The 27,030-nt window shown below is 42.1% G+C and overlaps 1 protein-coding gene across 4 annotated transcripts in view; it reads right to left on the bottom strand.

The window, feature by feature from the left end:
• LOC142486943 (beta-Ala-His dipeptidase-like) overlaps positions 1-27,030 on the bottom strand; it is an 87,224-nt gene that overhangs the window by 34,915 nt on the left and 25,279 nt on the right. For all 4 annotated transcript variants that reach the window (XM_075585477.1, XM_075585481.1, XM_075585478.1 and 1 more), the window contains exons 3-6: positions 27,029-27,030; positions 26,125-26,287; positions 25,578-25,666; positions 3,380-3,574 (exon numbers count right to left, since the gene is read on the bottom strand). The exon at positions 27,029-27,030 is cut by the window's right edge and continues 142 nt beyond it. In XM_075585477.1, the coding sequence (XP_075441592.1) occupies positions 3,380-3,574; positions 25,578-25,666; positions 26,125-26,287; positions 27,029-27,030 (449 nt within the window). The remainder of the gene's footprint in view (positions 1-3,379; positions 3,575-25,577; positions 25,667-26,124; positions 26,288-27,028) is intronic.

The following is a 27,030-nucleotide window of genomic DNA, read 5'->3' as shown; positions in this document are numbered from 1 at the left end:
GTACTTAAAGTGAGTGTACTTAAAGCGGGGTATGCCTGTATATCATTACGATCTCTTTGAATTTGGCTGAATGTTGTCTAGCCAAATAGTCTTTATTCATGATGAATAATCTGTTCTTTCTCATCGAGTTTATTGTCCGAGTTTAAGTAATTTCAGGTATATGAGGTTTAGTGAGTTCTTTCACATGGAGTCAATTGTTTGATTTAGGTGATTTCAATCATTTAAGTTAGGCCACTCTATATGTATGATGCACAGCTAGTTCTCTCTCATTGTGCTAATAATATATGTTAGGTTGTCTTTTGACTGATACAGATACACTAACATTGTTGCATAGCTTATCATAGAAAGTGCTACAGTATGTGTGTATTACAATTTTTACAGCAAGTTCTCTCTCATGGGGTTAACTATATATATTAGGTAATCTCTTACCGGTATAGGCAATATTGTTGCACTATTAATTCATTAGGCATAGCTGATTCTAGATGGTGCTATATGTGTGTTACAATTCCCACAAGATTATTATTATTATTATTATGTGTGGGATGGGCATGTATATTTTGATGATATCATGTCAGTTTTTTTTACGGTGGTATTGTACGGTTAATACCCTCTTAGTTCTCTCTCTGTTCATAATAGTGGTGTTCATAATAGTGGTGTTCCGGAACTCTGTTGTTCTCTTGCTACTATTGATAGGCATTCTTCAATTATAGTCCTAACAGCTATGGATCTTCTTATGACAATGTTTGTGTTAGCTTGTATGGCTTATGTCACTGTATTCTACAGCCCTAATATACTGATTAATTTATGTTCTTAGAATTGTTATATTATATTCTCTGTTAATATGTATTATTCTTTATATTTTTGGTTGGAGAGTAGTTTGGAGAGATGATATATTATAATTTATAGTCTGTATGCTGATGGCATATGAGGTCCCCTTCCATCTCTCTTCTACCATTTTTTTAAATATTCCTTTTTTTTATTATAGTTTTCAGGCAGTTTAATTTGCCATCTTTCTCTCCAGACTAATCTAGATTGGGTCTGTGATTGTATACACTTGTGTACGCTGCTATTATATCCTGTAGGTTTTGAAATTAACTCTGACACCAGCAATTACACTTTTATTCAACCAATAAGTGTGGAGGAGGTGACTACTTAAGGAGGTAGGGTGAGGTAACTAATTATACCCCTGACAAAGACGTAAGTTGAAACGCGTGGGTGAGCAAGTTTCAGTAGGAGAGGATCAGCTGGGAGTCTTATCGCTGGTGCCTGCTGAGAATCAGAAGCTGTTTCTAGCAGCTCTACTTGAGAAAACCTCAGGAGAATTTGGAGGTAACTCTGTGCAGTCTGGCCGACGGAGGATCATGCGAGATGAGAGGTGCCTGTCCCGCGTGACGAGACGTAGAAGTGGTGAGAGAGAGGGTAGAAGACAGCTGGATACCGAGTAGGAAGGCAGCTCGCTACTCAACCCCACCAGCCAGAGACATATCGAACTAGAGGAAGAAGAAGAGCCAGTACCGTGGACATCAGAACTGAGTCAGAGTTATACTTTGAAGATGCAGGTACAAGGCAGAGAGCTATAAGCTTGATACAGAGACTGTGATACAGCTATATAGCTATACAGGACTATTGCTGATTTGATTCCCTAGATCCAAGAGTTAAGTGTGAGACTTGACTCATACTAATCCTCTATTTTTTATGTGTTACACCTTATGAGTAAGGTTCTTATATATTTTTAATAAATAGCTTATATACTCCTTTGGAATACCTCACCTATCTGATTATTACCCCTGAGTTCATGGTCTGATTGAACCCACCTATATCTTGTTCCACTATATCCACTATTATCGTTTCCAACAAGGACACTTTGGGTTTCATAACCCTATTTGCAAGATCCAGTTCCAGCGCTGTTGGGGTTAATTGGAAGTTCCTTTCCTGCTAATCCTGCAGCACAACGCAATCAGCATATAGGAGACTCTAGATCCAGTTCCACTGTGTAGTGGAGAAACGTCTGAACTATTCTACCTGTTGTAAGTGCATCTCTCACCTTGTGTTGTAAACCTAATTTCAGACATACTACTCTGTTTTTTCTCTTTTCCCCTTTCCCTATTTTTTATTTTCTTATCTCTGCGCCTAGGTCATCTCCAGCAGTGTGTGTGTGTGTGTGTGTGTGTGTGTGTGTGTGTGTGTGTGTGTGTGTGTCTGTGTGTCTGTGTGTCTGTGTGTGTGTGTGTGTGTGTGTGTCTGTGTGTCTGTGTGTCTGTGTGTGTGTGTGTCTGTGTCTGTGTCTGTGTCTGTGTCTGTGTGTGTGTCTGTGTGTGTGTCTGTGTGTGTGTGTGTGTGTGTGTGTCTGTGTCTGTGTCTGTGTCTGTGTCTGTGTGTGTATATATATATATATAAAAAAAATCTGACCAACTTAATTAAAATTTGTAGAGCAAGTTGGATTGTCATTTAAATCGCTACCAAATATTACTTTGCCCTTTGACAGTATAGACGTTAAACTGCTTATTAGTTATAGTGAAGAACATTTACCATGATCGCTTATAGTAGTAAACATTTGTTGGCTTGCTTTGTAAATGAATTTATTTTGTAGATATTTGTTAAGGCGACTGTGTCCATCACTTCTAGTAATGTTGCTATGTATGATAAGACCCTGTACTGATAAAACACTCCAGTAATATTTTAATAAAGCATTATGATTAAAAAAAAATCCTAAGGCACACATCTTAGTGCTATTTGCAACCCATATTCTAGCGCCAATCACTGATAGCAGATTTTTGCATCGAATTAAAAAATAATGTTTTAACATGTCTACACAAGAAATGTATTTTCTCCTATTTTGACAGTTTTAGACAAGCCCAATAACACTTTTACTAGGAAGCCACGTGGATACAGAACAATAGAACTTCAACTCTTACAGAGCTGTATGGAGAATTACATAGCATACTGTACATACCGTAGTCAAAGCAATATTAATGCATTCCTGTTTTGCTGTTGTATTTTCTTTCCATTTTTTTAGAGCCTCTAGTTTTGGACAAATGTAATTTGTGGACATTTTATTGATGTAAAACGTTCAGGTAAGTTAATTGAGGTGGTATTGCTACTGCTATTGCCTCTGGTGCCAACTTAATATGCAAATAGGCAGCATGCAAGACAGGTAACATGTTTGAATTAAAAGAGAGCTGTGAAATACTAGGAGTATAGGATTTTGCACAGTGCAATACAAACAAACAGCAGTGAAAGGCACATAACATTTTACACTAAGCCTTCTTGGAGTGAAAATAGTAGTTCATGGGCTACAGAAAGCTCACCATTGCACCACATACAGCTTTGCCGTGCAATATACTAGCACCTCAAGCACCAAAGGAGTTTCTTTAGTTACCTCCACAAAGAAGTAGGCATTGCCTCTGGTTCCATATGTCAAAGCTGGTTTTTTACTGAGCCACAGATTATCCGATATCACAATGTAGTCTACATCAGAGAAAAATTCGCTGTGTCCTCTGACTAGTTCTTCTAGTCCTGGAGAACCAGTTTCTTCCATCCCTTCAATTATGAATTTAAGATTTATTGGGATGTCCTAATGATAATAAAAAAAATATTGCATTAGAGAATAGTATGAAACTTGTATATCATATCCACAGAACATAACATTTGAGATTTATAATCTGAACAAAGGAAGGAAACCCAGTTTGGGCACTCTGCCACCAATCTGGATGATTAATAATACAATTAAAAGTACTTTTTTTAAAAACTGAATATTTAAATAAAGGGTGTTAAAATCGAAGCGTGATGTAAATAAGATCCACTAATGGGTGCTCTGATAGGCACTCCGGATCAACACAATTGAGCGGGATAAACAGATAGCACTGTATCTAAAGTTTATCCTTCCAGATAATTCTGAACCCCACTGTACAGGGTAGACAGGGAAGAAGTTAACCACTACAAACTAGATGCGTCTGTAATATATACAGTATAGCTAAAGTAATTAACCACTGGTATGGGGTCAACACCCTAGTTGGTGTAGGTGGTATCAACGATTAGGCCAAAAGTAGGGTGTGATCTATACTCTGACTGCCAATTGCTTGATATGACACACCATAGCCACCATATACCGTAGCAGTGTGAATAGTATGGAACACTGAAGTCTATGTACAGGCAGAAAAACACAGGCTGTTAATTCCTAAGTATACGGACGGTCCCTCGTGTGGCTCATAATATTCCTAGGACAGACACTTTCATACAATATCAGGCAAATAGTTCTGTAGATGTGGTGTGTTACAGTTCTGTTTACTGAACACCACAGCTGTTAGACCGGTTTGGTGGGTATACTTGTGTCAGTAGCACAATAATGTTACCAGTGGCGCTGGGCCCCAAGTGACAACAAATAAATGATCACCAATGAAAAGGATATATAGCAGCCTGATGGAGGTAGATGTCCACTAGAGCCCTCCTCGTGTTGGCGGTCAGATCATGTAGACAAAAAAGATTAAAAAACAAACGTAGTGTGATACAGTATGACATAAACACAAATAACACCACTAACAGACACTGAAACTAACATATGCTGAGACACACAATGGACTGAAAAGTAAAAAAGACATTTAATATAATAACTGATCGTTCAGTACAACTAAAATCACACAATGTGAGAAGTCCCTAATATCCTTAAGCTAGCTGAAATGCCCGCTTACCGGAGCCCAGCTGGTAACAGGCAGTGGATAATCTGAGAGTATCCCCTCTCTTAACGAAACCGGTGTGGCTCCTGCCCGTCTCCTGGGTGTTTGCCTCGTGCAATTGTCCGGCTGCCGGGGAGTAGGTGGATGTAGCAGCTGTCTTAGCTTCACCAGGGCAAAATCATCCATCTACGCTCCCTCTCTCTGTCCTCCGAGATGTGGACATGCGCAGAAGCGCTCGGCGTCGCAGGGCATACACCGCCGCAACCCCAGCTCCTCGCGGTGAAGGAGTGCACTACTTTTTTACCCCTGAGGAAGGAAGCGCAGTCTTCCGAAATGCGTAGGGTGGTCCCTGATATCACTGAACGCTACATGCTACATTTCTGAGCCCCACAGGCCAAGCTGAGCAGCTCCGTCACTGGAGCACTTTTGAATTTGCCGCCAAAAGCTTTCCCCTTCACCACACGAGGCAAACACACAGTTATAGTCCTTGCGGTAGGTTTAGAGACTAACAGTATATCAGGTCACAATGTGTCAAACAAAGCAAGGTACTGCAACGATGTAGCCACTTCTAACACTGTGGCTTGAATAGAGCACCCGAGAGATGTAAGTGGTTAATAAAAGTACAAAAGATGCAATGTTGAAAGAGAGGAGCCCCCTCAACTTTTCATGTGCTACAGAGAATCAATCCAGGAAAATATAATCCGTTTAACCTTCAAAACGATACCGAACATTCAGGGGTTAAATCGTGTGAAACAGCTGAGTCTCCTGACTCTCCCCTAGTGAGGGAGCAGCCTGGCGATATACAAAGCCCCACGGGTGAAACGCGTTAGAGCGCTGAGGGGGGACTCCTTCTCCCTTTTTTAATTTGTACCTGCCATGAATTAAGGCATTTTTTTGCACAGTCCAGCCTTTATCCGTTTTTCAAAGCAGTGCCCGCTGATATCTCTCTTCATTGAGAGGACGTTCCTTGGTTAATTAAAGTAGTATAAAATAGACATATGTATATTGTCACATATAATATAGCTATATAGGTATTGATGCAGTGGCCATTATTCGAACACATCACGGCGCCGATTTAGAGTTCTCTGCTGTTCCCCACGCAGCATGAAACGCGGCTAATCGCCCCAGGCATCCGCACTTATCGCGGATGTTTTGTTTGAATTTCATGGATTCTGTTTCTTCGTTTGCAATAAAATGGATGAATTGTAATGTGTACAGTACTGTGCTACTGTGCTACTGTGTCAATTTCATGTTTCTAAAAGCCATAACACTAAAATTCGTTTTTCTGCACTCGCCGCGCTCGCATCTTAGTGCGGGGAGGCTGGAATTCATCCCGCGGTTTCAAATCGGGATTCCGATGTACATGACGCGTGAAATGTTCGAATAACGGATGCTGCATCAGTATATAGAGCACTCAAAGGACACTTTATTTTATTGTCTGTGTATACTGTATACTTTATTTCATTGTGTAATACTATTATAATGTACAAAGAAAAAAGGTAGCGCTAATCTAAAGAAAATGGACCCGCAGCCTGTGATATAACTCTGACCCCCCAGGTCAGATGAGGAACCTAGAAACAAATGTTATATCTATGGCGCTGGGTCAACAATATATATAAATGAATAAAAGTTATATACAACCAGTAAAATGATGCACTCCGCTGGATCTCTTCCAATGAAGACAGTGAGTCATGCAAAAGAAACAAAAACAGACATAGTGTAATACAGTCACTAACAAAACACTAAACACTACTAGACAAACATGTGCTGAGACAAAAGACTGTTAAAATTATCACATTTAATAAAACAACATTTAAAATGAAAGGTAACGTCTGCACCTCAGCCCCAGGAGAAATGCCCACTTACCAGACACTCAAGGGGTACAGGCAGTGGATATTTTGGAGAGTATCCCCTCTCTTAAGAACCACACCACGTGTCCTGGCGTCTAACCGGAGCCCAGGGGGAGTCCCTTGCTGTAGGTTCTGCCGTGGCCTCTCCTCCTCGAGTGCACCGGCTGGTATATGCTGGGAGAGCCGCCGTCACGTGCTCCTCATGGTGCCAGGATACGCGTTGACAACAGTAGCCCAGTACTCAAATGCGCAGCCGGATCTGGATGCCTTCAGCCGCAAACGGAGCCCGTAGCCGCGGGATGCCCGTGGAGTGAGTGCCGGATGGTATGGGGGATGATGGAGTAGCAGCTGTGCAGACGAATAACCACCCTACGCGTTTCGGAAGTCTGCGCTTCCTTCCTCAGGGGTAATAAAGTAGTTCCTTTGCCTGGCAGTGTCCACATATATATAGTCCCGGTTTAAAGGTGTACAGACCCAATACATGGGTGGACATGCGCAATGGCTCTAATAATGAATCCCTAGTCTCAGCAACAATAATAACATTAAATGAAACACAACATGGCTCATACAATACACACAATACAATAAAACTATTGAACACTAATCTAAGATACCTAGATAGAACAAGAAACAAAAAAGACACAAAAGAAACAAAATTATGCATGACAATAGTAAATGCAAAGTTAATAATAATACATGAGAAACATATACAGGTGTAGTTAACCCCTAAAGGGATATGTAACTCATAGTACTGCATAGTGCTTAATTAATAAAAAGCTGCCTATCATCAGAACCATATAGAGTATTGCATCCCTAGTGCTCTGATGGTTGGGAACATCATATAGGAACAGTGTGCAAAGGAGGCTGACATAGGATGCACATGAAAAAAATATACTGAAATATATGCTAATGTCTGTTGACTAGCTGACCCTCATGCTGCTCCAAGCAGGACAATATGTACAATAAGACAATTGTTGTCGTTGTCGTGAAAATCTAACAAACATGTGAAGAAGGGAAAAGGGAAATAAAAAAAGGGAAAAAAAAAAAAAAAGAAGGGGGGTGAATAAAAACTATATAATACATAATAAACATGTGACCTACTATTTATTATGGAAAACCCTTTAATTGGGGACGACTTTGTGGTTGTGAATAGTGAATATTCTTAATAAAATGAGTGTCTACAAAAAGTGAATCACTATACTAACAGAAAACAATCAGAAATGATACTTATTTGTTGATTAAAAATGCCTTGAGGTCGAACTCTACGTTAAGGCCCATAGGGGTCAGAGTCTTCAGCTCGTATATCCAGAACGACTCTTTTCTCCCTAGGAGACTGTTGATATTGCCTCCTCGCCAATTGGGTGTTAATGCCTCTATGGCCACACATTTCAATCCCGTGGGATCTCTATTGTGCACTTGGAGGAAGTGATTCGATACATTATGTGTGATCAAGCCTTTGGTAATATTGTACACATGCTCGTACAAACGGCGTTTGATTGACCTTGTGGTCATTCCCACATACTGCAGACCGCAGGGACATTCCAATAGATAAATCACGTTTGAGGTATTGCAATTAATATGTTGATTGATGTTATAAGTTTTAGATGTAACTTTGGAGGAAAATTTCATGCTTTTTATACTGTACTTACACGCAGTGCATGTGTTGCAAATGAAGTAGCCCTTGAGCCCAAAATTGCTAGAGGTCTTCTTCCGCAGTAGAGGACAGCTGGGTGCTATACTACGTCCTATGTTTGGTGCTTTCGTGAACACTATGCTAGGCCTTTTTGGTAATATTGTTGCCAAATCCTTGTCTTTCATAAGTATAGGCCAATGTTTGTATAAGATCTTTTTAATATTCGTAGCCATTGAATTATACTGTGTAATAAATGATATCTTTGGATTCGTGTCAGTTTTCTTTTTATATTGGAGAAGTGTATCTCTATCTAACAATTGGACCTCCGATATAGTCTGTTCTAATTCGGTGATTGGATATTTACGATTGACAAATTTTTCTTTTAACTCTTGTGCTTGTATCTGAAATGTGCTGTTTTTAGAACTGTTTCTTTTTAGCCTTAAAAACTGGCCTTTTGGTATGTTACTGATCCACGCAGGGTTGTGATGGCTACTGGCGTGCAAATAATTGTTGGCCTGAACTGATTTAAAAAAAGTTTTAGTGTGTATAATATTATTATCTATATATATACATAAATCAAGGAACTCAATAAAGGTGTTGCTAGATGTAAAAGTGAATTTGAGATTGAGTGTATTATTATTCATATAATCTTGAAATAAAATTAAATCTGATGGGGTGCCTGACCAAATAAAGAAAATATCATCAATGTAGCGCCGCCATAGGACCAAGCTCGCTCCATAAGGACAGTCGGACCAAATAAATTTATCTTCCCAGCTGCCCATAAATAAATTGGCGTAACTGGGAGCGAACTTCGTACCCATGGCGGTGCCACACGTCTGTAAATAATATGATCCATTAAAGTTGAAAAAATTGTGTGATAAAATAAATTTTATACCCGTGACTAAAAAAGATTTAAGTGTGGGAGAAATAAGGGGATCACATCTAATACCCGGCCAATAGCCTCACAACCCTGAACGTGGTCAATAACAGTGTACAATGAAGAAACATCAGCTGTAACTAAATAAAACTGTTGTTGCCATTGGATGTCTCTGAGGGTCTGCAGTATGTGGGTCGTATCTCTTAAATAAGATGGAAGCTGAGTGACGTATGGCTGCAAGTGAAAATCTATGAATTCGGATAAGTGAGAGGTTAATGATTGAATGCCGGATACGATCGGACGTCCTGGGTTTTTTTATAAATCTTTGTGTATTTTGGGAATGATATAAAATATAGGTATGATGGGATATTGATTATACAAGAAATCGAACTCTTGTTTGCTCAAAACCTGTTGGTCCAAGCCTGTTGTTAAAAATTCTAATAATTGTTGCTGATATTTTACAGAAGGATTCGAGGGCAGGGGCTGATAAGTGGACACATCTGTAAGGATACGCATTGTTTCCTGGATGTAATAACTTTTGTCCATTATTACCAGCCCCCCCCCCCCCTTGTCCGCCGGCTTAATCACGATCGAATCACATTCCCCAAGTGTCTTCAGGATGTTCTTTTCCGCAAGGCTTAGGTTGTGTTTTTTTATTCTAAAGTTTTTACTTTGTGTTTCTAAATCATCCGTGACCATTTGTGAAAAAGTGCTAATGAAGGGGCCACTCATGAACTTAGGAAAAAAAGTGGATGGATTCTTAAATTTAGATTTAGAATAAGGAACTAAAGCTGTGCTGATAGGTAAATTAACATTAGGGTCCTGCTTGGAGACAGCATCCCTGGCAAAATATTTCTTGAGGCATAGCTTTCTAATAAAACGCTGCGTGTCTACATATAACTGGAAGCTACTCGGGCCTACCACCGGAGCGAAGGACAGACCCTTAGAAAGGACATCCCTCTCTTGGTCCGTGATAGGGTACTTACTGATGTTAAATATATGTGTAGAATGTGTTGTTACCGTTTGTGGATTTTTCCCTGTCTTGCTACCTCCTCTTGTTCCTCTACCGTACTTTTTCTTTTTCTGTCTCTCGATGTTCCCTCTCTCCCTAGCAGGTCTTTGATAGCTTCCCTCGCATTCTGCTGCTCCCTTGTTTTCCTCCAGTCTAAAAAAGAAAATGTGGAGGAAGAGGATTTATCATCACGGTTACTGGCAGATGGTTACTGGCAGATGCTTGCTGTTCTAATTCAAAATCCACCAATGGTTGGTATTTGTTACTATGGTGATATTCCTCAAAGATGGAATCAATTTCCTTATCTAGGTGTGTGGTCTTAGGGGCTGGTGAAGGGAGTTTTGAATTCTCCATGTTGCCTCTATGTGATTTTGGCCGTGTAGCTATTCTCTGGGGCTTGGGTGTGATGAATTGCACTGGGTTAGAAATTCTATCCTTGGTGTCTGGGACAGATTTCTTATAGTGATAGTTATTGGGTATTTTGTGGGAGTAGTTCTTTGGAGTATTAGCTTTTAGATCTCTATTTTTATCCTTATAATTTGTTTTGGTCTTCCAGCTTCTGTAGCTGCCAGTTTTATTATCAATTCTGTCCCTTTGGAACTTACTCTGTTTACCAACAATAATATCCTTTTGCACACTGTCCATTTTACACTTAATTCTATCTTCTACCACTGGTAATTCCCTATTGTTCTGAAACTTGGCAAATTGCTCTTTCATGGCATTTATCTCAACATCCAATTTTTGGAGAACCATTTTTTGTTTGGAGATAAGCAATCTCATTAATTCAAAAGAACAATTGTCAAGTAGACGATTCCACTCCAAAATGTTTATAACATTTTATAACAATAATAAAATAACATTTTATTATTTTTGGTTTTAAATTGCTGATTCCACTAGTCTCTAGACGGCCTTACATTTATCCTGTCTGAAAGGGCCACTGTAGTCCTGCTTATTGTTTATATAAGTATTGAGTGCATTATTGGGGTTCCTTTGATCCTTCTCCGGATCAATACCTAGATAGATCTTAAAGCAGCAATCCCGTCCAGCCATCTATTTTTTTTAATTTTTAAAGGATAGGAACTGTAGAGTTAATTTCAGCTCTGGGGACCCAGTGATTGGCTGGCTTGTGGGAAAAGAGGAAATTGCAGGTCTGATTTTAAAGATTTAGTCTTGCAGCTGCCAGAATTTACTGCTTTGATGAATTGAAATGAATCTGGCCACATAGGGCGCCTGTGAGCAGCATGATTTCACATGGCTGCTACTCTGGGCTGGGTTCTCTCTGCCTCTCTGCTTTGAGCTCTGCAGTCCCTCCTGCCCTTTCTGTTGAAGCTGGTTGTTGCAGTGACTGTGTGTGACTAGGTTCTCATTGTATGGGTGTTGTTCAGTGTGTTAGTTTTGTGTAAGTGCTGTTCTGATCAGTCTGTGTGTGTGTGTGTGCAGTGTGTGTGCTGGTCAGTGGGTGTGTGTGCTGTGCTGGTCAGGGTGTGGGTGTCCGAGTGCTGGTCAGCTTGTGTTTGTGTGTGCTGGTCAGTGTCTGTTTGTGCTGTGCTGATCAGGGTGTGGCTGAGAGGGTGTGCTGGTAGTGAGTCTGCTGGCAGTGTGTGTGGTGTGTGTGTATACTAGAACAAAGAAAAAACCTGGCGCCAAATAGTCAGTGGAATGTCCAGTGGAAAGTAGTGAAAGAAAAATTGTGATCTAGCGCTAAAGTGTAAAACACAGTGTGATTAATACAATAATAACTTCTAATAAAGGTTGGCTGCCCGGTGATACTGCCAGTACTAACAGAAAAACACAAGAACAAAGAAAAAAGAAAAAACCTGGCGCCAAATAGTCAGTGGAATGTCCTGTACTCCTCATGGGATCCGCACACTTGCTCGACAGACCATGTAAAGAGAAAAACACAAACAAACAGAGATCATAGCGTAACACTGTAGGGTAAGCAGTATTGACACTAATAAGCACAAACAGTTCAGAGTCCTAGCGACAATTAAAATACTATTTAATAAAAGGAACTATGCCAAGACAGGCATTGGCAAATACAAGGAACCGCAGGTCATCTGGGATACAAAAATTGGAGCCCTACTTACAGACAGCAAGGCTTAGAATCGCATTGGTAGGAACAAGTCCTAAGCACAGATGGTCTCCCTGCCGGGTGATGCCTCTGCTCCGTTGCGACTTCAGCTCCAAACCGCCCCTACGATGGTAGCCGGAACAGCTCCGGCCGTGGAGGCTGGTGTGCGGGGTCCACAGCTCTGCACCGCGTGTAGACACACGCCTCACTTCCTCCTCCGGCACAAACGGGAAATCCTTGCGCGCCCGCGCGCGATTGTACCCGTGGCCTTAAAGGGACAGCTGGTGAGCTGAATGCCAAGGTTGCCAGTGAAAAACAGGGCTCCAATGCGTGAGAGCGACGCCCATGCCTAGAGCGGGAGGAAGCTGCGGCGTCTGTCGGAGCAGCAGCGGAGTGTTATTGGTATTCTGGCGATACAGGACAAAATAAGCCCCCGAGGAAGTAGAGTGACATCTACGAAACGCGTAGGGCGAGTGGCATAGCCACTGTTTGTCTGGCATTGGACGTTTATGGACATTTGGCATTGGAGCCCTGTTTTTCACTGGCAACCTTGGCATTCAGCTCACCAGCTGTCCCTTTAAGGCCACGGGTACAATCGCGCGCGGGCGCGCAAGGATTTCCCGTTTGTGCCGGAGGAGGAAGTGAGGCGTGTGTCTACACGCGGTGCAGAGCTGTGGACCCCGCACACCAGCCTCCACGGCCGGAGCTGTTCTGGCTACCATCGTAGGGGCGGTTTGGAGCTGAAGTCGCAACGGAGCAGAGGCATCACCCGGCAGGGAGACCATCTGTGCTTAGGACTTGTTCCTACCAATGCGATTCTAAGCCTTGCTGTCTGTAAGTAGGGCTCCAATTTTTGTATCCCAGATGACCTGCGGTTCCTTGTATTTGCCAATGCCTGTCTTGGCATAGTTCCTTTTATTAAATAGTATTTTAATTGTCGCTAGGACTCTGAACTGTTTGTGCTTATTAGTGTCAATACTGCTTACCCTACAGTGTTGCGCTATGATCTCTGTTTGTTTGTGTTTTTCTCTTTACATGGTCTGTCGAGCAAGTGTGCGGATCCCATGAGGAGTACACTGGCGACACACTTTATTCGAGCTCGGCTAGTCCCACGAATTCGGGTATACCCGGGTGTATTGAGGTTTGTGACTGTTTTCTGCCCGAGTGCATTGGGTTATTTTCCAGGCAGGGATTGAAGCATTTTATTCCCGCCGGCTGCAATACTGCACAGTATATATATATATACTGCATTACAATTCATGAATTTATGCCATCTGGTAGACACGCGAAGCATTGCAGCCTATTAAATCCTAATCATTATCAATTAACAGATCAGCCGCCCGTCAGCCAGGCATGAACCCAGGCTGGGAAGGCAAACGCAACGGGGCTTGTCAGAAGTGAGGAGCGGCGCATTCCAGGTATCTGCCAGGTACATACTGGGTATTTGCTCGAATAAAGTGTGTCGGTGCAGTACAAGACATTCCACTGACTATTTGGCGCCAGGTTTTTTCTTTTTTCTTTGTTCTTGTGTTTTTCTGTTAGTACTGGCAGTATCACCGAGCAGCCAACCTTTATTAGAAGTTATTATTGTATTAATCACACTGTGTTTTACACTTTAGCGCTAGATCACAATTTTTCTTTCACTATGTGTGTGTACACTATGTACATTTTTGTATGTGATGAATGTATCAGTTGTTTTTGTGCTTGTGTGTTTATGGTGATGCAAATGTAACAGGTGTTCCCCCACCCTCTGGGAGATTTCACTGTTACCTGGTGTTGTGCTGCTCACTGCTAGTCTACAGATTGCTGAGTGTCCACCGATGGTAGTGAGAAAGACAGGACAGGCTTCCAGGATATTCTAGTTCTTTCTGGGTGCAGTGCCTCCATCTCCAGCAGGCCCCAGCAGAACTGGGTGCAGTCCCTGCAGGAGAACCTCTTGTATTCCCCCTGATAAACTGTAGTCACAGGCAAGAGTATAAAACAGTAACTTGGTTCTTTATTGCAGCAAGTACAGCCGTAGACACTTATACATCACAGCAAACTTATTGAAAGGGGTCCCAGGACTCAACCCCCAGGGCTTGGGGCCCTAAAGGTCTATCCTTAGCTCCCCTATTCCCTGGTGGAATAAGGGGTAGTATCCCACTCCCCTGAGGGAGGGAAAGGTGGCCAGAGCCCTGGCTCCACACTTCCACCTCTGCACAGAACCACAAAATATGGGCTCTGCAGCTCCTTTTGTACCCAGGGGGAGGGTCCCAGATCTGAGCCCCTGATAGACAACATACAGGCAATAGGCCTACCCCCTGTCACTCAAAGGAGTTGTTTACTGCTGCAACAGCAAGGGCATAGATTTAACCCTAACACTGCCTTCGCTGGTACCAGGGCTTATGTTTTAGGAAGGCAGATCAGCAGCCAAAAGAATACATGGCTACACACTCCCCCTGGTGGAATCTCACGGTCCCCGCTGAGAACCCAATATATAGACCACCCTTAAATTGGATAACCTAGGACAATGCATAACAGTTGATGGCATAACATTAGATGACGTAACAGTTCATAAGAAAAAAAGAAGAAAAACAGTGCAAAATCTCATAGTGTAGTATTGTAAAAATGTATTGTTAATACAATTCAGCAGGTAAGTATTGCACGTACATCAAGGGAAAAGTATGAGGAAAACATGTTAGGGACATGTTACCACAAACAGCAACTTCCACCGGTCATCCGATCATGTGGGCTGTGTAGAGCAGAATGTCCAGGATCCTTATCCACAGAGACGCCAACTCCTGAAGGTAGTCTCCTCAGATACACGAGAACAGAAATCCCTCTAGGTAAACACTCAACCTCTACTGATATTAAATAATACATATAATTTTTTATTGTCTAAGGGAGAGAAAACAATAGTTTAAAACCTAACTAAGTGTTTGGAGATCCTGAATGCTCTATAAGAATTTTCACCTAATTGGTATGTATCCTATAAACTCTGGTGAATATCCCTGTAAGGGTTAATCCAGGAATATAGGTTAATAAACCTATATGGGCACAGTGCAGTAAATGTGCATGCTCTGTAGAACTATGTGGTGACAAAACCTCATCTCTCTCCATCTCCCTCTGTCCCCCTCCCACTCTCCCACTCTCCCACTCTCCCAACAAATATTTGTTGTTTTTTGTATTTTAATATGTATTAAATAATTGTAGACTTTGTATTTCTACAGACGAGCCAACGAGTATTCTAAAGCTTGCCTTAAACTTGCCTTAAACTATCCAGGTACATGCTGGGTACATGCTGGGTACATTTCAGTGACATTTCTGCAGAGGCTAATGGCCCATCGGATTAACACAGCAGGGGTTTCTGGCAGTCCCATTCAGTTTGAATGGGACTGCCAGGGACCCCTGCTGTTAATCCGATGGACCATTAGTCTGTCTGCAGAAATGTGTGAAATGTTGCAGCATGTGCCCAGCATGTGCCCAGCATGTACCCAGCATGTACCCAGCATGTACCCAGCATGTACCCAGCATGTACCCAGCATGTACCTGGGTCTTTTTGGAGATTGCCCCAGGTTTGTTTTAGAATAATCGTCGGCACTACAGTATATGCATTTTAACTTAATTGTAAAAGTATATGTTTTTTTATTGTTGCAATTGTTGGTTTATTATGATCAGCTATGGTAGTCTTATCTGATTGGCCAGCATGTATCCCTCTGCTGGTCCAATCTGAGGGTCCCACAGGGTATAGCACTGCCTCTGAATATGTAATCACTATTCTCCGATGATGTCGGTTGTTACGGACGAAACGCGTTAGATTGGAGGCAGTACCCATGCCTTTCAGTGCATGTTCTATGCTAATATGGCCTTACCAGGACTTTGCTGTATGTTTTGCACTCTTGGGTGCTTGTACTTTTAATTCCTGAGTCTCTCCTACTTCCCCTATCGCAATACAAGCGGTGGGGGGTCTGTGACGTCATCGGCGCTCGACAAAGTGGCACCACATGTGACTGGGGATTCCAGTCAGTGTATGGACTCCCTCACAGCATCACAAATGGCACGGGAAGCTCAATTGTACCAGGACCGAGGAGACTACCTTCAGGAGTTGGCGTCTCCGTGGATAAGGATCCTGGACATTCCGCTCTACACAGCCCACGTGATCGGATGACCGGTGGAAGTTGCTGTTTGTGGTAACATGTCCCTAACATGTTTTGCTCTTATACTTTTTCCCTGATGTACGTGCAATACTTACCTGCTGAATTGTATTAACAATATATTTTTACAATACTACACTATGAGATTTTGCGCTGTTTTTCTTCTTTTTTCTTATGTACTGGTGTTATAGTTTGCTGAGCCAAACTATGCAAGCAGCAGTAGTCTCTCAATCATTTTCCACAGGTTATATTCAATCCTGTTGTTTCTTCATTTAATCACACTGGTTGATTTTATCACTTTTAAGATTTTCACTGATTATATCTACAGTAAGTATCCTATTTTTGACTGGTTTATTACTCGGAAGCTATTTAATTGATGTTATATTGATACACTATTTACTATAATTATCACTATTGTTTCACATTACTATCTGGTGCGCGGGTTTATTTCACTTTTTGTTCCTAGTTTATAGCTCACATCTGCTGTACGTTAGTTCAATTGGATCTTATCTGTGTTTTTAAGTCTGCACGTTAAACCAAGTTACCAATTATGGTTTGGACTTTGTCCAATTGTAGGGAAAAAAAGAGCACAACTATTTCAGTCTCTTTTCTCTGAACAGTCTGCTGTATTTTTGGATAAGGAACCACTGAGCATCCCAATAGAGGATTATTTTAAAAGACTTGAGAAACTTTTATTGAATGAAAGTAAACAGTGGTGAGAGAGAACTACACTCCAGAAATATATAGACTATAAGCAAATTCAAAGGGGATTACGGATCCTTAAAAACCCAACATTTGGGAAAGACAATAATCATGTCATCAAGGAATGGGACAGGATTTTAGAAGACTGCTCCATGGAATTGATTAAATTAATTATTTACGAAAGACATCCCTTGCTGAGATTGAGAAGGAAATAGTTGAAGCAATTAAAATTGTGGAACCACTTATTCGAGAAAAAGATTGCACTGAAATGGAGTACGAGTTACAAATGAAGTTAGAGTCCTCTGAAGAGGAGGTTATGAAAATCAACCAGAAAAAGGGTTTTCGTGGCAAAATAGATTATGAGAAAAATAGACAAAAAGTTTGGTCTAGATTTGAGGGTGATAGAAGTGTCCCTAATTATGGTTTGAATCCTCCAAGAAGAAACCAGGGAGGTTTTTTTTTACTACAGCTAAATCTGGAGGTTATCGTCCAGAGGGTGGTGCAAACCAGAATGAAAGACGCGGTCATTACACAAAACAACATAAATACCCCAAAAAAGTTTTCAAGGTCCATATGATGACCATACAAGGGACAGAGTATATTCAAAAGTAGAGAGTGAAGAGGGATAGGCATTATAGTGATAAATATCAAGATTCTAAGAAAACACACCCACCCCCTAGACGTGACTCCGACCACCAATCACCTGAACGTTCCCTTTTTGTAGAGGACCTGAAATCAAGACATCTAGGGTTGAGGGATATAGGGAATTCAGGGCGGGAATTAGAGATAAAGAATTTAGGAGCCCAGGAGTCAAAAAAGACGCCATTCACCCGAAGAGGGACAAGGGGGGCAGGGTGGGTGGAGATCCCAAGCAAAAAAGGAGAGAACAAGAATGGGAAAGATAATGCAGTCTAATAAAGGGATATTTAATTTGTCATGTGTTACCTTAACGGAACATCAGGAGAATGTCCTTAAAAAAGGACTTTCTTTTTCAAAATCCTGTGGTCTGAATGGTTTTCAGTTGTTTTGAGATCTGCACAAATGTGCACGAAATTTAACCTTGAAGAGACACTTTTTGAAAAATGATTTGGAATTTAAGACACAAATTCCAGATGATGATGCTGAACCTATACAGGATGATGAAGACTTGGCAATTTGCCAACACACGTGTTTTAAACCAGTGTCCAGATTTTATCCTGCCCATTCTAAAGGCAGTTTTATCGATTCTTACTTTCAACGTGGTAAACAATGAATTTACAGAGATGGTTAAGAATTACACGACACATGATGTAAAACAAAACTTGAACCATGATGAGTTTAAAGCCTTGCAAAATAACAAAGAAATACTTATTCGCCAGGCAGACAAGGGAGGGGGCGTTGTGCTTCAAAATAGCAATGAATATGAAATGGAAGCACAACTAATACTAGGTGATCCAATGTTTTATTACAAAAAAACTCACCTAATCAGTTTCTGAGAGAATTAAAAATGTTGCTTGATAGTGCCCTAGCCTCTACAGTAATTGCTAAATGAGAATTTTCCTTTTTATACACCCACATCCCACGCATACCAATGTATTATCATCTCCCCAAAATACATAAGGCAACTGTTAACCCACCCGGGAGGCTTATAGTCTCCGGGATTGGTTCACTTACAGCCAATTTGTCACAGTATGTGGACTTCTTTTTACAAAGGTATGTCTGCATTCTGCCAGCCCACATAAAAGACACAACTGCTGTTTTAAATTTGGTACAAACTATTGAGTGGAAAACCAGTTACAGATGGGTGACGTTTGATGTTCAGTCCCTGTACACGTGAATTCCACATTTAAAGTATCTGGAGGCAGTAAAAGAAACCTTGATTAAAGATCCAGACCTTCATGTATTAAATAGTAAGTTCATTACAGATGCGAATCAGTTTATCCTGTCGCCCAACTATTTTCTTTTTCTAAATCAATTTTATATTCAGTTATGTGGGACAGCAATGGGGGCTCGTTTTGCCCCCAGTTATGCAAATTTATACCTGGGGGCATGGGAACATCGATGTATCTGGACTAATAATCCCTTCGCCAATAAAATAATTATATGGTGCAGATACATCGCTGATGTGCTTTGCATCTGGGATGGTGATGAGGAGACTGAATGAAATCAGGATGTATTTGAATTTGAACGAATACAACTTTGTATTCACATTGGAGAGTAACATTGTCTCTATTGATTTTTTAGACCTACATTTAGAGGCTAAAACAGGTTTCCCTGTGATTACTAAAACTTAAAAAAAAAAAAAAAAGTAGATACCAATAGTTTGTTGTTGTCCTCTAGTAATCACAAAAGATCATGGGTCAACAACATACCTTTTAGGGCAGTTCATGCGTTTAAAAAGGAACTGCAGTCTCCAAGTTTGATTTTGAAGCTCAGGCACCTTATTTGATACATTTCTTCAGAGAGGTTATAATGCGGCCTTATTAGTTGAATCCTTGAGGAAGGTTAATGACATGGAACATGATTCCCTTTTGTTACAAAATACAAACAACAATAATAACAAAAGTAAGGTTAGTAAACAAGATATAGAAGGTACTATAAGAGTTCCTTTTATTATCAACTTTAGTTCTGTTAGTGACCCTACAGAAGATAGTGAATAAAAATTGGTATATCCTCTGTAACGATCTGGTCTTGGGCCCATTTTTAGAAGCAAGACCGAGCTTTATTTATCACAAAGCCAAAAAATAAAAAAATTATTTGGCCCCTAGCGATATAGGGACCACTCCTAATATAGCGGTTGCGGTTCCTTGGATGCCTGTTAAACCATTAGGCGATTTCAGCTGCGGTAAATGTAAAGCCTGTGCGATGCTTAACTCTGAAAGAAAGATTTTTTATTCCAATACAACCAAAGAAAAATATATGGTAATGGATTGTATATCTTGTAAATCTACTCACGTGGTATCTCTTACAATGTCCGGGCGCATACCAATACATTGGTCGCACTAAGAGATATTTAAGAGATATTTAAAAATTAAAATCCTTGAACACGCTAGGAACATTAGGCTTGGTTTTGAAAAGCATAGTGTGTCCAGGCATTTTAGTTGTCTACAGTATGAATCCCATATTTATAATTTGTAATTATTTATTCATGTGTGGTTTTCATCTTTATTCATGCATCGTTTTTTTTCCACATTATTTTTGTTCCCAAGTGGTACTCCTTTTTAGTCACTGTATTATATCTCTCACTGCTAATATAGTCCGGTCTGTTTGATTTTCATGATAATATTTCAATATGGTAACGATTTATGTTTAGAGTTTTTTTATTGTTACTAACATTGTTCTCCTTTCATTTTAGAGAACTTCTAACTATACATCTAATATATTGTAATTTTATAATAATATTTGTTGTTTATTGTATTTTAATATGTATTAAATAATTGTAGACTTTGTATTTCTATATGCATTTTAACTTAATTGTATAAATATATGTTTTTTTGCAATTGTTGGTTTATAATGATCAGCTGTGGTAGTCTTATCTGATTGGCTAGCATTTATCCCTCTGTTGGTCCAATCAGAGGGTCCCACAGGGTATACAGTATCACTGCCTCTTAATATGTAATCACTATTCTCTGATGAAGTCGATTGGTACAGACGAAACTCGTTACATTGGAGGCAGTACCCGTGCCTTTCAGTCCATGTTATATGCTAATATGGCCTTATCAGGACTTTGCTGTATGTTTTGCACTCGTGGGTGCTTGTACTGTTAATTCCTGAGTCTCTGCGACTTCCCCTATCACAATACAAGCGTTGGGAGGTCTGTGATGTCATTGGCGCTCGACGAAGTGGCACCATGTGTGACTGGGGATTCCAGTCAGTGTATGGACTCCCTCACAGCATCACACACGGCGCTAGAAGGTCAATTGTACCAGGCCGAGGAGACTACCTTCAGCAGTTGGCGTCTCCGTGGATAAGGATCCGGGACATTCCACTCTACACAGCCCACGTGATCGGATGACTGGTGGAAGTTGCTGCTTGTGGTAACATGTCCCTAACATGTTTTGCTCATATACTTGTCCCCTGATGTAAGTGCAACACTTACCTGCTCAATTGTATTAACAATATATTTTTACAATACTGCACTATGAGATTTTGCACTGTTTTTCTTCTTCTTACTTATGTACTGGTGTTATAGTTTGCTGAGCCAACCTATGCAAGCAGCAGCCGTCTTTCAATCATTTTACACACGTTATATTCAATCCTGTTGTTTCTTCATTTAATCACACTGGTTGATTTTATCACTTTTATGATTTTCACAGATTATATATAAGTATCCTATTTTTCATTGGTTTATTACTTGGAAGCTATTTAATTGATGTTATATTGATACACTATTTACTATCATTATAATTATCACTATTGTTTCACATTAGTATCTGGTACGCGGGTTTATTTCACTTTTTGTTCATAACAGTCCATAGCATAACAGTTTTAACAAATGAGGTATGTCTGGATCCCTCCCATAACATGGAGAATCCATACCCCCCTTCAATAATACTGTTTTGGGTCAGGTTTCTTAACTAACCAGCCCTCTCTGTTGGGAACAGTAACGGAGTACACCCTCTTTGGACCCAGCTCAGGGATATTCCACCTGGTCCATATAAATGTTTCTACCTACCCTCGATACTCGCATGAGAACATTTTTTCTACGTTGTAATACCTAGAGATACTACACCTGGAGGCTAGGTATTCTAGGACACCTTCCCGCAACCACTCCTCTCGGTTAAGGTCTATTTCCCTCATGTTGGGCTCAGGGACATAGGGATAATCATACCCATGGGACTGATAGTACCTCTTCACTATCAATCGATCAGCCCGGCTGAGTTTGGTTAATTTACGGCCACGGGCCTGGCCAGGTAGCACCCAGAATACTGGTTCGTGAGAGGGCTATTTTTAGTAGGTTAGGGTTAAACCGGTTGGTTGTATCAACCCTAGTTTAATTTCCCTATCTCTCCTTCTGAGGGCCTGTGTCATCTCTTTAGCAGAGAACTCTCCTTCCTCTCACCAATGATCAACAAAGTCCCCGCTAAACAGCAAGAACCGTGTTTGGTTCATATGATGGACATACCCTTGAAACATGGGGTCCCACCATGACAATACCTTCCCCACATTTGCATTACACACAGACTCATGATGTTCAGAAGCCGCACTAGAGGGGGTACCCAATCTTTCAGACCTTTCTGACCCTTCTCTGGAGAAAACCTGGTACTCAGCCATCCCTCCCCCAGAAGGATCATCATCAAACCCAGCCCAGTTTCCCCAGTCCTGGGTAGATTTAGTTACCCTCTTATTGTCCTGGGCAAGGTCTGTAGAAGCCTTAGGCTCCGCAAGGTCTCTGGGTGTGTCAGTCTCGGTATGCCTACCACGGCCTGTTACTGCCAGCAACTTATGTTTATCAGGGTCCGTAGGGGCCTTACGTCCTCGGCCCTTGGCTTGGTCGTGGTGCCGCTGTACAAATAGGTCAGTCGGGGCCTTACTCGCCGGAGCAGGTGTATCAATGTCCTCCTCCTCTCCAGCGGTCGCCTCTGTGATGATCAATTCCATTCACACCGGAAGGTTGGTGCCATCGGCGGCGCAGAAAGAAGTACTGGCCGGTATCTCTCCAATGGATCCCTCTGCTGGAACCTGGAAAGGAAGCGTATCCTCACCACTCTTTTGGTCCTTGGCACCTGCATGGTTCTCCCGGCCGGGAGCAGGCACATCCGACACCGCCTCTTGAGGAACCGCCAAGGCCTTGGCGCTCCTGTCTGGGTGCACCATCTCCTTTGATGACGTCACCGTTACGGGTCTCGGCTCCCGTTTGCTCTTGGGGGTTGGCATCTCCACGGCAGCACTTGAGTGACACTCCAGCCGGAGCATCATGATGGAGTGCCCCACTTCACTTTCTTACGATGTAGCATTGGACACGCCCCCTGAGAAAGAGAACCTGGACACCTCGTTATCGCCTCCTCCCGGGCAGTCATCTCACCAGGTACTTCTTTTTAAGGGTCTGGAACAGGAACACACAGGTCCCTTGGAGCGTCCGCTCCCGATGCTGCCGAGTCCCACACTAGTGGCATCTGGATGTTAGGCTCACCTCTCTGCCTGGGAAATCTCAGAAGGGGCAGATGCAGTGCAGGAAACTCTCCCATTTCAATTGCACTTCCAGGAAGCCTCCTGGTAGTTGATAGTGGGGTACAATGCACTCGGCCATGGTAGAGATTTTGTACGGGAATAGTAATGATTAGCTCCTTCTCTGCTGACTCACCACGCCCAACTGATGGTGCGGTAGCCACGTCCGCCTACGCCCCTAGTGGGGACACACTTCATCATTAGCATTGTGCCTCCTCCCCCTGGTGGATCCAGGAGTAGAAGCACACTATGGATGGGCGCGGCTTGGCTTTCGCGCCAAGCCACACACACAGCAGATGTGATCGGCTTCAGCTTTCTCTCCGAACCAAGCCCAATTTTTGCAAAAAAAGCTTGCATCTTACAAACTCCTCCACGCGGTGCTCACAATTTTGGTGGGAACCACTCTTTTCACGTCCTGTAGCTCCTCTGGCGGGGAAAGTGGTCCCTTGCTGGGCAAGAGTCCCCTAGGATGCTACACACATGAACAATTCAATTATAGCACACAGCGGCTCCCTGTGCTGGGGACCGCTTATTAGTATTGTTGTAGCTCCTCAAACATAGGTTCTGGCCTCCTGAATTTCAAGAGCCCCCCTCGTACACTACCCACACATACTGTGAACACCATCCATTTGGACCGTGATGCTATAGTCCCCAGGATCCCAAAACACCCCCTCCAGGTTCCCTACACATCAGTCCTTAGGGTGGCATGAACTAGCACACACTAGGGTGCAGCACAGGTTGCAATTGCACTGGCGGGGAAGTTGGTCCCTTGCTGGGCAAGAGTCCCCTGGACACTATACCTGCACTCCCCCCCCCCCCCCTCCTCACAGGAGCGGACCTCCTTTCTCTTACTGTAAAAGCCTGTCCTGATAGGAGATCTCAGCAGCGTCTCCAAATGTAACAGGTGTTCCCCTGCCCTCTGAGAGATTTCACTGTTACTGGTGTTGTTGTGCTGCTCACTGTTAGGCTTACAGGATACTGAGTGTCCACCAATGGTAGCGCGGAAGACAGGACAGGCTTTCAGGATATTAAACTTCTTTCTGGGTGCAGCGCCTCCATCTCCAGCAGGCCCCAGCAGAACTGGGTCCAGTCCCTGCAGGAGAATCCTCTTGTATTCCCCCTGATAAACTGCAGTCACAGGCAGGAGTATAAAACTGTAACTTGGTTCTTTATTGCAGCAAGTACAGCCGTACACAGCATACATCACAGCATACTTCTTCAAAGGGGTCCCTGGACTCAACCCCAGGGCTTGAGGCCCTAAAGGTCTATCCTTAGCTCCCCTATTCCCTGGTGGAATAAGGGGTAGTATCCCACTCACCTGGGGGAGGGAAGGAAGGTGGCCAGAGCCCTGGCTCCACCTCTGCACATGCTATTCAGGGCAGCTCATTTGGGGCAGCTCGTTTGTGTGTGTTTTTGTATTTACCTACTGCAATCTCGCACATTTCCCCTCCCCCGTCATGGCCGTGCCCAACCAGCCCCTTTTGGCCTCACACCCCGCTCCTTAACAAACTCCCTACAGACTGCAGATCGCGGTGAAGTGCCGTGCACGCACCACCAGGATGCAAGGCGGGCGCGTCGGCGCGTGCAGTGGGACCTTAGACTAAATGTAGGCTCTGCAGCTCCTTTTGTACCCAGGGGGATGGTCCCAGGTCTGAGCCCCTGATAGGGTAGCACACAGGCCTTTAGCCCACCCCCCTGTCACTCAAGGGATTTGTTTACTGCTGCAGCAGCAAGGCGTAGATTTAACCCTAACACTGCCTGCACTGGTACCAGGGCTTATGTGTTAGGTAGGCAGATTAGTAGCCAAAAGGATACATGGCTACACATATAGAGAGGATGTGTGATGTGTTTTTAAAATATATAAATGTTAACACATTGTCAACTTTGAGTTAGCACTCTTCTTACTATTTTGAATGCTAGGGTATGTCCTGCATCAGATAACACATGTAAAGGCAGCAATCCAGGTTGCATCGCTTTTTTTTTGTTTGTTATATGATTGAAGCAGGGGGTCGTCTGATCTGAACATCATTAATTTCAGCTCCAGAGACCCCATGCTTCAGAGATACTTACCTCCATAGTTACTGCAGTCAGGGAACTTGTGGGCCTAACGTAATGTCGGCGTTTAAATATTCCGCATCACGGGGGTCAATAGGAAGCCGTAATGTCTTCCTATTGATCCACGTGACCTGGACATTTAAACTTCACCGGGATATCGGCACCCACTACGGAGGTAAGTAAGTATCTCTGGAAGCAGGGGTTTCCAGGAGCTGAAATTAAAGTGGTTCGGCTCCGGAAACCCCCTGCTTCAATCCTATAACAAAAAAAAGCAAGAAATGCAACCTGGTTTGCTGCTTTAAAATTGTCATTTAGATCTTACAGTACATAACACAAATTGCATTTTTGCTGTTGCCGCGAGTAATTAAACAAACAACACAGCTACTTGTCGCAAGTCCTCAAATACTAATTATTATGGTCTTACCTGTTTTAGAGCTCTGTATGTGTCTATTGCATTTATCCAGGCTAACACTGGTCCTTTGTTATCAGTTGCACCTCGTCCATGGAGATTTCCTTTTTAATACAGAGAAAGACTTATAAAGACTATAGACAGAAAAAGGGGACATTCCTGCATTGCTCAAGTTTCTAACATACAGTATAGTAACAACTAGAAATGCACAAAACTTAGCAAAACTGGCTCGGAACATCTCAATTTACTTCTCTTAGTAAAATGATTTAACTTCTTGATCATTTCACTGCCACAATAGTGCAACACATTACAAAATGTGTTTCTGGACCTCAAAGGGATTAAACAGTAATTTTAGTAGCATTTGTACAGCACCAGTGAAAAAACTAACATGCAGATTATGAAGTTATGCTTGTGGCAGGAAACAATTGCCCAACATAGTAGTAGTAATAATAATAATAATAATAATAATAAACTATTTTATATAGCCTGTTCTCACCATGGGACTCAAGTCAAAAGTCTTCACAATTACAATATAATTCACAGCGTTACAAAAGATACACACCGTTAATTTCAGTCAGTGTATATGGATCAGTGTCCCACCCGTCCTCTTTTTTAGCAGGCTGCACATCAACGTGTCCATAAAAACACACCGTTGCTTTCTTGGTGTCGTTTCCAAGGGTGGCTAGGATTGCCGGAGGAATAGAAATGTTCTGTCCATCATACAACTGCAGGCCAATGTATGCAATACCACAGATAGAGAAAAATAAAGAGGAATCCTAAATCGGGACTTGTTACACAATACATATACAAACTACAGATTTTTTTAGTTTTGTTTTAAGTATGCCTTACTGTTAAGTTAAAAGTATAATATACTCTGCAATCATTTATCGGCCACTAACTGAGAAATTAATTCTGCAGCTATTCCAAAGTTGTAGTGATTCCCTAACTTTGCCCACCCCTGAAGGCGCACTGTAGCTGGTTCTGTTGGCTCCCAGAGGAGGAGGGTCAGTGGAGTCTAATGCAGTATGGTTCATGCAGTCCTGCTTACGATAGAGGAGCACATTGATGCTGGTTTACAGGAGCATAGCAGTGCGGAATTCTGTGAGCATGCGGCAGAGAGTGCAGTTGCTTGGTTGGGGGGGGGAGGGGAATATACATACCACAAACGAGGCCCTACTCACATACATGACACGACCCCACTAATAGGGTACCCCCCCCCCAACATGCAGTGAATGAGCGTGTGGTGGGGCACTTTCGCTGTTTTAATTTTCAAGGGCTAATAGTCAAGAGGAAGCTGTTTAGTTTGGAAAAAGATTTTAAAGCAGTAGAGTTAGGGTCAGCAGGAGATGACATTTGCAGCAGAAAGAAGAGAGATGGATTGTAGAGCAAAACAGTGAACATATAAATAAAATAGAGTTAAAAAGGTAAATTACAAAAAGGAAGAAGTAGCTGAAAAAAGTGATCACCT

The sequence above is a fragment of the Ascaphus truei genome, chromosome 2 (assembly GCF_040206685.1).
Source record: "Ascaphus truei isolate aAscTru1 chromosome 2, aAscTru1.hap1, whole genome shotgun sequence".
In the NCBI taxonomy this organism is placed as follows: Eukaryota; Metazoa; Chordata; class Amphibia; order Anura; family Ascaphidae; genus Ascaphus; species Ascaphus truei.
This window is presented reverse-complemented; position numbering and strand designations above follow the sequence as displayed.